The sequence below is a fragment of the Trichechus manatus genome, unplaced genomic scaffold (assembly GCF_000243295.1).
Source record: "Trichechus manatus latirostris isolate Lorelei unplaced genomic scaffold, TriManLat1.0 scaffold00010, whole genome shotgun sequence".
In the NCBI taxonomy this organism is placed as follows: Eukaryota; Metazoa; Chordata; class Mammalia; order Sirenia; family Trichechidae; genus Trichechus; species Trichechus manatus.
In genome coordinates, this window is record NW_004443946.1 from 16,138,804 (window position 1) to 16,151,433 (window position 12,630).

Here is a 12,630-nt window from a genome sequence, read left to right on the forward strand (position 1 = left end):
AAATCATGACTTTTTCAAGATTTAAAAATCATTTATCTGTTTCAGAAAAATTAATAGACTAGACTTTATGCCACTCCTGTTCCTTTTATTGTCTTTCTTAAGGCTTTGGTATCAAATCTTCTATCAACTAAAGAAGAGTTAATGGAACTACGGCAGGTCCTCAGTCACTTGAGACCCATGTGCACAGAAAATGATGGCATGTGTTTGCTCAGAACTGTGTCTACCTTGTGGGAGAAATGGTTGCGTTTGCTGGAAATGGCTAAAGAATGGGAGATGTGGTGTGAAGAGCTAAAGCAGGAATGGAAATTTGTCAGTGAGGAAGTGAGTGCTTCGTATTCAGTAGTAAATCTTACAGTTTCCAAACAAATGCTCTTTATTTTGTTTTTATATAAAATGAGTATCCAGCCTGTACTGTTTGTTTATATCACATATATATCACACATAAATGTTTATAGAAGTCAGATCCTATTAAAATAATCTCCAAGAAATGATTCAAAGCCTTTCATAATTGTAGCATTTTTGTACGAGATATTCTTATAAATAAATGACTGCTTGCTTATTCAGGCTTTAAAGTCTTTACTGTGCAGATAAGTTAAACCCTCTTAAAAATAACTCTACATTATACTAAAGGTTAGAATTAGCTAATATGCATAATAACCAACTAATTATGGAATTAACTATAACTGTTACTTATGGACCTAAAAAATAGCAGATATGATGTTCATTCTGAAAACGATCTAAAAGAAAACCTCCATAATATATATCAGTCACAGATGTTAATGTTAATTTAACCAGGGTTCAGGACTTAGGTATCACATATTTAGAAAGAAAAGTTAAAATAGTACGAAATTATTTTAGGGCATTCTTTAATCTTTCCAAAAGGGGTAGATATACATGAGGTAAAAATAATCTCTTCTTATAATCTTATTGGTTTCAAAATTCCTAGTGAATTTACTTACGAGAGGTAAATACAATGAATTAATATTTAATTGGTGGTAGGTCACATATGATAGGATTTAAATGTTTAGCACTATTATCTTTCTTAAAACTTTATATTTTTGAAAATGAATGCAATTTTCATAGTGGTGGGGTTTGATTAATAAATAGTCTCTTGACTGTTAAAGCTCTGAGAAACTTTGTAAATTAAAATTTTAGCTGAACTGCTAGTACCATTTTTTTTTTCCCATCCATAATGGCACCATTTTTTGAGTTCCTGCACTAGTCTGCGTGCTTTGCTGAGAAGGCACTTCAGACGTGAGTTCACCAAATTCTTACATAGCTCTCATGAAGTAAGAGAGGGCGAAATTGGGTATTGAGAGATTATGTAATGGCACAAGCCACCCAGCTAGAGAGTAATTTAGCTGAAAGCCCCTGTGAGTTAGAGTTGGTATGGTTTGCCTCACCACATAACCTTAGAATCTGCCAAGTAAATATTGTGCTTAGTGGGCACTTTGTAAATATTTGTTGAGGGACGTTCTTATTCAAACCCAGGCCTATGCTAATTCTAAATTTTTATTCTTTTTATATTGTCTCTCTTTTGCTGTATATCCGTTTACAGTTATATCTTGTTCGTTCAGACCTCGTTTATTTAGAGCTTTGTAATTATCCATACAAGCATTTGGTAATATCTGTTAACAAAATATACTTTTCAAAGAGTGTAATAGCACAAACAAAAGTATAAAAGAAAATGTCCTCATGTAATAATAACAGCAATGACTAACAATTACTGAGTGCTTACTGTGTGCCAGGCACAGAATCTAAGCACTTTACATGTATTACCTCATTTATCCTCACAAGAATCCTATGAGGTAGATATTTTAGTTATGTTCATTTAACAGATGAGGTAAATGAAGCACAGTGGGATTGAGTAATTTACCTGAGTTCACAAATGAGTGGTAGAGGAGGATTCAAATTTATAATCTGGCACTTAACCAGTTACTGTCAACTTAAATGAACTATTAATTTAAAGACATTAAATTGATGTGAAACTTTAAAATAGCTTTTATCCATTCAGTAAAGATTATATCATATAAAGATCTACACACGTATGATTCTGTTGGCATAGGTGGTACTTTCATAAGTAACAATGTTAATTTCTGTTTTTAAAATGGATTTAAAAAAAAAAGTTGCCACTGAGTTCATTCAGATTCATGGCGACCCCACGTGTGTCGGAGCAGAACCTTGCTCCATAGGGTTTTCAGTGGGTGATTTTTCAGAAGTAGATTGCCAGGCCTTTCTTCTGAGGTGCCTCTGGGTGGACTTGAACCTCCAACTTTTCAGTTAGCAGCCAAGCCCAATAACTCTTTGCATCACCCAGGGACTCATGTAGTACTAATATAATAATACTGTATCTTTATGTAATAGATGGTTTTCATAAGTAAATGTTCTAGGACACTAAAATTTATATTCCCCCTTTACCTTACATGCTAAAAAACACATTTAAATATTTATTTTTTTCCCTAAGTTTTACCTCCTTGTTTTTTTAAACATAAACTGCTTGATATAATTATTCATTTTTGGTCGTTCAGAATCATCGTTTTACGCTTTGATGACCACAGTGTGTTAGAATAAAGTCATGCCTTCAAAGATGCTTGAAAGTGTAAAGCTGGCTACTTCTTGTACCAAAAGCCCCAACAGCCATTTCCTTATTAGTTCCTATTTCTTCAGGCTACAGATTTTTCAATCCCCTTCATTGTATTTGCTTTCTGCAACTATGATTCTTTCTCCCTTTCTAGACTGTACCTTATAATTGGTTGCAAACCTAAAAATTTTGTAACCAATTTTATTAGAATTCAGTGTTTAAGGAAAATAAAGTGGCTACAGAGCCTCTGCTGGATGGAAACATGAGTGTATAATCTTTGTGGTAACTATTTTACTGACTTGGGGACTGTCTTAGCCAGGATTCCCCTCAGGAAGTGGAGTCTGAGACAGGGGCTTGCATGCTGGTAGTTTATTTTGGAAGATGATCCCAGGAACAATAGTGGGGGGACTAGGAGGATGAAATAGGAAAGGTCTGAGCCCTTAGTTACTTTACTTTTATTGGGTCGTGGCTGCCGCAGTTCTTCGTTTATTGTTATTGCTGGGCATGGAAGCACCAAGAGAGACTCCATTAAGTCCTCTAAATTCCAGATATAGTTCTTCCAACTCCCAGTTTGTATTGGAAACCCTAGCATACAATTATCCTGTCCATAAAGCAGTTCCTTTCTTTGCGTATTGGTTCTGTGGCAGAGGAACCCATAATGGCCAAGTGACAGTCATAACTTCAAATTCAGTGGAATCCTTATCTCCGTTTCCTAGTAGAAGTGTAGCTATTTGCCCAAGAACCAGGACTTCTAATACAAGTACTCTTAGGATTGAGGTAATGGAAAGTGTAAATCCTATAACTGGGTCTCTGAAGGAGAGACCAATCTATCTCTACCCCTTCGTTCTGGTACCCATGTATTCTAGCAAATGAATTTAGACACAACTGGATCATATGGCCCAAGTGGCACGAGAGCTTATACCACAGCCCAGACCTGTTGGAGAGCCCTTTTTCTCCAGGCTGTCCTCAAAATTGGCAGCATCCTGATAAATGGATTGGAGCAGTATTTCCAAGTGTACCATACACTGCCTCCAAAATCCAAATAGGCCCTCTTTTTTAGCAGTAGGGATACAAGATTGAGCAACTTCACTTTTACCTTGCCCCAGACCATTGGGCCGCTGGAAACTCAATTGATATTGTGGCTGCTGAATTTTCATAGACTTTATTTCCCACTGTCTGTCGTGTTTTACTGGGCATCCAGGTCCTTGTTCCCCATTTCAACTAGCATGATATCATAAATGTAGTTGACCAGTGTGATATTCTGTAATGTCAAAACTATAAGATGCCTGACTCTTGTAACACTGAATGGGAGATTTAACCCATTAGGGGCAGAATGTGATAAATACGTGGTGCTGCAGAGGGGAGGGCCAGAGGATTTGAGGAGGAAGATAGGAAGGATCTGATTCAAGGGCCTTTGAGACTTTTTTTCCCTTTTGTATTCTTTCTGAGTTCAGAACTGGTGGAACTCCAGTTTCCAGATATGTGATATATTAGGTTATATATTTCTGTGTTATGCACATATTGTTGTTATTAGCTGCCCTCGAGTCAGCCTGTGACTCATGGCAACCCCGTACAAAATGGGATTAGATCATTGTGATCCATAGGGTTTTCACTGGCTGATTTTCAGAAGTAGATCACCAGGTCTGTCTTCCTAGTCTGTCTTAGTCTCAAAGCTCTACTGAAACCTGTTCAGTGTCAGAGCAACATGCAAACCTCCACTGACAGACGAGTGGTGGTTGTGCTTGAGGTACGTTGACCAGGAATCGAACCTGGTCTCCCGCATGGCGGGCGAGAATTGTACAACTGAACCACCGATGCCCTTACCCCCAACCCACTGCTGTCGAGTCGATTCCGACTCATAGCAACCCTATAGGGCAGAGCAGAACTGCCCCATAGGGTTTCTAAGGCTGTAAATCTTTACAGAAGCAGATTGCCACATCTTTCTCCCACAGAGTGGCTGGTGGGGTCGAACCACTGACTTTTCGGTTAGCAGCCAAGCACTTAAGCACTGAGCCACCTGGGCTCCTATGCCTTATTCCAAACCCATCAAGTTGATTCAGATTCATAGTGACCCTATAGGACAGAGTAGAATTGCTCCATAGGGTTTCCAAGGAGCAGCTGGTGGATTCGAACTGCCAACCTTTTGCTTAGCAGCCGAGCTCTTAACCACTGCGCCACCACGTTTCCTTGCCCTTATTAGTGGTTAGTAAATACTTGATTAGTTCAGTAATTTGGCTGTTTTTCCTTTCATGGTTTTCAAAGTAGTTAGGATCTATTAAACTTACTGTTTTGAGCATATAGGAATGAAAAGAGACCTGAAGAAAAATTTGCATATCCAGTAATTGTCCATCCTCTGATACTTAGTGGAGGCAGTTTGGTGGAGCTGATCCTATGGCTGTCTATCCCTATGGCTATCTCAGAAGAAATACTGCTTTATGCAACGGAAATCTGAAGGAGAAATACGTCATTTTAATCATGGGATCAATAATTGGGAACTATGGGATTCTGATTATAGAGGAATAATATTCCCAACTGTAGAAAAACACACATTACATTGCACTAGGATGTGACACTGGAGCCCTGATGGCTCAGTGCTTATGAGTTCGGCTGCTAACCAAAAGATGGGCAGTTCGAATCCACCAGCTGCTCCTTGGAAACCCTATGGGGCAGCTTTACTCTGCCCTATAGGGTTGCAATGAGTTGGAATCGACTTGACGGCAGTGGGTTTAGGATATGACACTGGGAACCCTTTGAAGAGCCAAAGTAAAAAATTAGAGCTGCCAAGATATTGTTTTAGGTCCTAAAATGATAAGTGTATATTTTACTTATTTTAGTTCTCTTTTTTCATTTATTGAATTAGATTGAACGAGAAGCAATTATTTTAGATAATCTTCAAGAAGAACTGCCTGAAATTTCCAAAACAAAAGAGGCAGCCTCCACAGAGGAACTCTCAGAGTTTCTAGACTGCTTATGCCAGTATGAAGAGAATGTGGAGAAGCAGCAGCTGTTACTGACCCTACTTTTTCAGCGCATAAAGAGTATCCAGAATGTTCCTGAAAATTTAGGGGCTGTGGAAACTGTTCCAGCATTTCAAGAGATTGCATCTATGAAAGAACGGTGTATCAAGTAAGAATCAGTTATGAAAACTATTAAGGAAATGTATTTGATGAATCAGGCTCAAAATTTAGAAAACATTGAATTTAGAAAACGTCAAGATTTTATAGAATAATGACACGATATGACAGAATCGAGTTGAGTCAACACTGATTGGTATAAAAAAGGATGGAAAAGATTAATAACCATAATTAAAACAAGCTCAGGTTCTCCATCCTGGTATTCCTAAGGGTGACTATCCTTCAAATTTCTTTTAATTAATGTTTGCTGTTTTTCTAATTAAGTAATGCATAATCATAGAAAATTTTGATAATGTGGAAAATTGTAAAGATTAGTATAAAAATACATCTTTAATCTCACCACTCAGCAACTATTGCTGCCAGTGCTTTTTCTGTATTCCTTCTCACCTTTTTATCTATGATTATATTTTTAAACAAATTAAGATCATACTGTTTACACTGTTTTGTATTGTGCTGAGTCATTTATCACCATATGATGTGCATTTTCCTATGCCATTAAATATTCTTTAAAAACATGGCTATATAATATTCTGCCATGTAAATATGTCATAATTTATTTAACCAATCCCCTGATATAGAATCTTCAAATTATTTGTGTTTTTTCTTTTTTACTGTCATAAAAACATTGCGGTGGATATTCTTACGCCCAAATCTCTATCTGCATTTGTGATTATTTCATTGAGAAAGATGCTTAGTAGAATCATTGGTCCAAAGGATATAATAATTTAATGATTAGAGATATTTATTAAATAGCCCCCAAGAAAGAATTTACCCATTTAAACTCACAGCAATACATGAGAGTAAATAAACTTCAACTTTCTGATTTCTGGTGGTGTAAAAACGGCTTGGGGGTGACATCTGACCTCCTCTAACTTCACAAGGGGGAAGGAGAATCAAGATCAACAGCCTAAGGCTGATTCCTATGAGGCTGCAGTCAGACATGCCTCCTGTCTCCACCATCTTTACCAATTCTGACACCAACCATCCCTCCTACAGCAAGCTCTATGTATCTGCTGGGTTCAGTAATGCATTGCGGTGGCCACACAGAACTCACAGGCAATACTCACGTTATGAAGTTTATTAGGGAAGTAACAATTACAATTCAGGTTCAGGAACACTCAGGATACAGTTATTCCATCAGGACAGCCACTTTTCACCTGTGCTCTCAGGCACGCCTCTCCCTGGCCCTTTGTCCTCTGCCCTTGTTCAGGCAAGTGTTGCAAAGCTCTTGTAGCTCTGCTGGTAAGTGCCCAGAGACACCCCACTCCAATGCCTTGGCCCGTAGGTTCTCAGCTCTAGCTCCTTGGGTTGTCAACAAACCTACCTACACCAAGTGTCCAAGGGCATCCTACACACTCTCTCTCTCTAATTCTCTCTTTCCTCAGCACAGGGGTCCTGGGTCCAAAGGACATGCTCTGCTCTTCCTTTGTGGTGTTGGTGTTGGTGGGATCCCCCCTTCTCGCCTCTGGAATGGCTCGTTTCAAGCCCAGAGGGATGGCAAAACTGACCAATCCCTTTGGTAGGCCACAGTTACCTTATTTGCACAATCCCACCCAATCAATTGGGTGGGAGTTAAAAGATCATGGTGAGAAAGGCCACACAAAAGCAATCCATCACAACACAGGTGACTACATCCACAGCAGTTGAGGTTGGATAAAGATAAAAAAGGCTGATGGGGTTGTCTTTTCCCCCAGAGCCCACCCATGACTCAGTTCACATCTCCAAGTCATTTTCAGTTGAGCTCAAGGATTACGTGGGGAAAAAAATGTTGGACAGAGATGGCAATTGGGATATAAAGTGTGAAAAGATATTTTTGGATGAAAGTTTAGAGAAATTTTTGGTTTAGTGATAGAATTTTATACATGTTTGTATATGTATGTAAGTCATTGAAAACTGGTATTTTTCTATTAGGAAAACATGCAGACATTTTATTAATTGTTGACATAAAACTTTATTTTGTAAAAGAGCAGGATAGGAAACAATTTTGTTACTTCAATGCTATATTTTAGACTTTTTCAGAAAACCCAAAAAAATAAGGAGTTGGTACAGACTGAAATTCAAGGAAGACATTCCTTCAAAAAGGAAATAATGGCTTTGAAGAATTTATTTCAACAGACTTCTTTCCAAATTATGGAATTACAGGATCACCCAGAAAAGACAGAACAGTTGGAGGTAAATGAGGGATGAACTAGTGAATGTTGATGATGCAGGTTTACAATCTTATATCCAAAGTCCTTGGGGCAGAGGTAACTTGGTGACTAGAGTGAGGGGAGCGATGCAGGGAGAGAGGAAAGCACGTACAAACGCCCTGTGGCGTGATGTGGGTAGAACCAGGGAAGATCAGTGTGGTTGCAGGACAGACAGAAGAGATGAGACCAGGTTGGGAAGGTTGGCCAGTCTACACCAAGCAGCCCCTTTAGTCATGTTTCGAGTTTGACAACTGCATTTGGTGAACAGGGGCCTCCAACCACTCAACTGACATCGTGGACTATTAGCTGTAGTAGGTCACAGCATCTTATAACTCTAATAGGGGCTGTGCACACACTAAAGGTTATTTGGGAACTCATTTCTTCAGAATGATTGGTTTTCCCATTCCAGTCCTATGGTAACAATCAAAAATGACATTTGGAAGTTTATTCAAAAGTCATATGCTGTTGTTAACCAGAGTTTTTGGTCACTAAATTTTGAAAAAGTAAACACGGAAGCAATCTTCATGGAAAGCCATCTTTGTATATCTCTGAATGAATCCTATACTATTGGACTAGGTCTAGATAAAACAGGATCATACTTATATCTCTAATTCCCCTTTTGTCTGAAGGGCATTGTTCTTTAACTTTCCCTCTATAGTTTTGCTCTTTGCTGAGGATTAAGAAAAGGAAAACAGTGATACATCCCATAGTCATTTAAATTGTAGTCATTCTTCAGTGCAGTGATTCAATCCATTAACACAAATAATGCTGCTGAACAGCTACTGTGAAAAAAAAAGCCCTAGTAAAGTCAAGAAGTACTTTTCCACTTGATCTTTGGGAAACTTTTGCAAACAAATGAGTTTCTCCTTTATAGTTAGTGCAGGAGAGTGTAGATCAGATTTTGTTTTTAGGCCACAACCAATAGACTATTTGTTCAGGTTTCTTTTATCCCCTAAAACTTACATTCTTTGCATGGAACTGGAACCCTCCCTTTTGAAAGAAGTTGAGCTCGCCTGGGCTGTCTAATTACATGAAAGCAGACACTTCTGCTTCAAGCTTAGGGCTTTTAGTGGCCTTGAATCATTGTGATGATAATGTAGAAAGAAGCAGAAATGGCAACAACTTAGTAACAAAGAAAAAAACTGCTTTGAAATTTTTTGCTACTTGCAGCTTTTTAGATCAGGACTGTGACTGAGATACAATTAAATCATAGAGGTACTTTAGAAGCAGGAGATGTTGTAATGTCTTTCCACAACAATGGTTTGACACTCTGAAGAGATATCAGGTTTAATTCTTACAAATTAGAAGGCATCATCTGACTAAACTGAGTATCTCTCAGGCTTAATCAGCTTGTATCAATAGTGAAGTTTTGTCATGCAGAGTTTGGTCATTTAAATCATAGGATGTGCGAGAAAGCTGCTTTCAGTTTTAGAGTTAAACTTTTTCCCTGTCCTGTGATTATTGAAACTCTCTTGATGTCTTTAGGAGCTTCAAAGCATTCTGAAGAAAGAAAAGCTAACTTTTGAGGATATTATGGAAAAACTGCGTATCAAGTATTCTGAAATGTATACCATAGTCCCTGCAGAGATTGAATCCCAGGTGGAAGAATGCCGAAAAGCTTTAGACAACGTAGAGGAGAAGGTAATAATACTGTTTGTTTTAGTGTTGTTATTTATGGAGTTGAATAAATAGAGAAGAAGAAAATATCATCTAATAATCACATTTTCATTTCTCCTGATTTCAGTTATGGCTGTTTGTGTAGAGTTTAGTTAAGTGACAATGTTGTATAAAGAATATTGAGTTGAAGGTACACTAAATAAGTGACATAGATAACAGAATTAGATAATCTGTTTTAGTTTTCAAGATGTTTTTCTTCTCTTGTGTTTTAAAATAGATTTATATATTATATTTTATTCTGCTATTATCTTTTACTGCAGAACCGCTAAGAATTTTGTACGTAAACAAGACTTTGCTTTAAGACGTATTTACTGTGAACATTTTGAAATTGCATCCAAGGGCAATAGGAATACAAATTTCGCTACTCACAAGGAAGAGCACTTAGCACAGAGACTGCCTTAATGATGATCGAATTCTCACAAAGCATACCTGGGCAAATCTTTATACCCGAAAAGCCAGATTTGAAGAAAGAGTGGTAAATGTTCTATAGTACTGGAGAGATAGGAATTTAGCAAGACAATTTATTGAATTGTAAAAACACAGCCCGAATCCAACAGAACAAAGTTCTGTTTGGTTCAGCATCCATGGAAGGATTTTTGCACTGCTTTTGCAGCCTAGAATACTAGCTAGTTATTATATAACAAGTTGTACTAATATGACTTGATAAGTAAAATAGATCTTAAATGTACACAAAAAAAATCAGATTTCAAACTTAGTTGCTAGAATCCATCTTTAACGTCAATAAGAGATCTCTGAGGAAAATCTAAGCTGTGTAAAAAACATGTAAACTAATGCATGTGTGGAGCAAATCTTGTAACACGCAAGAAAATTTACTGTAAGGTACGTTCTCAAGGATCATGTTCTATTGATTTTAAGAGAATACTAAATATTTTGAGAGAAGCTAAATATTGATCTCATGAATATTTCCTATAAAAATCCCCCCAAAGTGAATTAATAATCAAAATCAGTCATTCAAATTTAGGGTTGAAAATGTCAGCTGTACTGTAACTTGTATATTTGTAGCAAACAGCAACTGATTTTTATTGTTTGATGTGCTTGAAGGAAGAGCAAGAATCCAGTCAACAGATATGTACCATTCTGTATAATTCAAATGGATCCTTGTTTCTTCTAAATCATGATCTCTTCTAATACAGCTAAATGATACTAATTTCTGCCGGAGTATAATAGCCCAGAATATCAGAAAACTTTATTTTGTGGTAATATGTCATACAGCAATAGAAAGCTAATACAAGATCGAAGTGGGTTTTTTTGGTTTTGATAGTCTTGACTGTGGTATGATCGGTGGAACAAAAACATGAAATAGAAGCATCAAGAGTCTGACGTTCTAGATAGTGCATGGAATTCAGTCTGCAGCCGCAGGGCTTCTCAGGGCGAGTTCACGCGCTACCTTGACATACGACCTTAAGCAAGTCATTTAGCCTGTTTCAGTTTCTGTATCGCTATGCTGTGTAGATATAGTGGTTCTTTCGAGAATTAAAAGGATTATACGAAAGTACGAAGTATTATTTGATTATTTAGTGGTTGCCTGAAGAAAACCTTATCAACATAGCTTGAAAAAACAAGGACGCAAACTAATCAGGTATTTGAAAAAGGATACATTCAGTATTCATTTATTATCTTTCCTCGCACAAGTTATTTTCTTAAGAAAATCATTCAGATAAAAAAATTACACTGTTCAGAAGCTAGATTTCTGATGGCTGTAAAAACAGACACTTGAACATTCACACAGAAAATTAAGCTCTGTGCCTCCTCAAGAAATAGTTTTAGAAGGTTATCTCACCAAATGAATATGAAGGTGACAATTAGATTTTCTTTTATCAGCTTGAGAATAAGTTTGGTTTTATTGGAAACAGATCTGTGCAGAGGATTTTCTCATAAAATGGAGAGATTGTGTAATAATTTACCTCCTAGGATCTCTTTTATATTATATGACCCATTGGGGTATTTTTCGAACACACTCCACTCAGTAGTTTTGCCTAACACAGCATGTATCTGCAGCACATATCTTAGATTACATTCAAATTTTTATTTGTTTGTTGTATTTATTTTATATTGGATTTAAAAAGTCAGGTCAGCACAGCTACCATTTTACTAGTCTGCTAATCCACTTCCACATTAACACATTAGCCAGTTTGTCACTCTCCCCACAGCCCCAACCGTCCTTAAACATTTTTTTATAAGTAAAATTACATAGCAGAGTGGGTACCCCTTTAATTGTGTGAGTGCAGAAAACACCTGTAAGCCAAATGTGTCTATCTTCCTTTGTAACAGATTAGCAATGCAGTCTTGAAAAGCTCACCATCATATGCAATGAGTTTAAAAATAGAAGAAATTAACAGTGGGCTTCATAATGTTGAAAAGATGTTACAGCAGAAAAGCAAAAACATTGAGAAAGCTCAAGAAATTCAAAAGGTAATGTCCTCCTTTAACTCCCTTCAACATTTGGTATTTCTGATCCTTTCTTCCCCCAGTTCGTTAAACATCGCAAGTTGTGGTCTTTAGTTTATTCTGACACTCAGGGACCCTAAACCAGATCAACAAAGTACACTTTCATGAGTGTCACCCTGAAGAGACTTTGTAGAGAATGTTGCATTTAAGAATTGTTCTCAGTTTTTCCATGGTGGGAATATGCCCAAACTTGTGATAGCCTATGATTATGAAACTAGCCTTTTTTATAAGTAAAGGAAGAATATTATCTTAGAACCCTGATATAAAAACAATTCATTAGGATATGAAAAGTATTAACAGCTTTTCTTTAGACTGTGAAAGAAAAAAAGAGAAAAGAAATTCCAAATTGATTTCCCTTGTAAAGCATCTTAGGAAATAACATCTTAGGAAAACTGTACGGATACGTAAAATTCTACCTCTCAAGTCCCAGGTAAACTCCTGCATATGGAAAACATTTTGATTTTAATCTACATTTTTTTTTTTTTTTTTAATATTTTATTGTACTTCAGGTGAAGGCTTACAGAACAGATAGTTTCTCATGTAACAGTAACACAGATGCTGTTTTATGACATTGGTTAAC

General features: G+C 37.0%; 1 protein-coding gene across 1 annotated transcript in view; it reads left to right on the forward strand.

Annotated features, from left to right (window-relative positions):
• The window catches only part of SYNE2 (spectrin repeat containing nuclear envelope protein 2), a 325,154-nt gene that overhangs the window by 160,208 nt on the left and 152,316 nt on the right, over window positions 1-12,630 (forward strand). Inside the window, exons 50-54 of the mRNA XM_004370941.1 lie at window positions 103-321; window positions 5,442-5,707; window positions 7,725-7,887; window positions 9,390-9,545; window positions 11,874-12,014. Of these exons, the coding sequence (XP_004370998.1) occupies window positions 103-321; window positions 5,442-5,707; window positions 7,725-7,887; window positions 9,390-9,545; window positions 11,874-12,014 (945 nt within the window). The remainder of the gene's footprint in view (window positions 1-102; window positions 322-5,441; window positions 5,708-7,724; window positions 7,888-9,389; window positions 9,546-11,873; window positions 12,015-12,630) is intronic.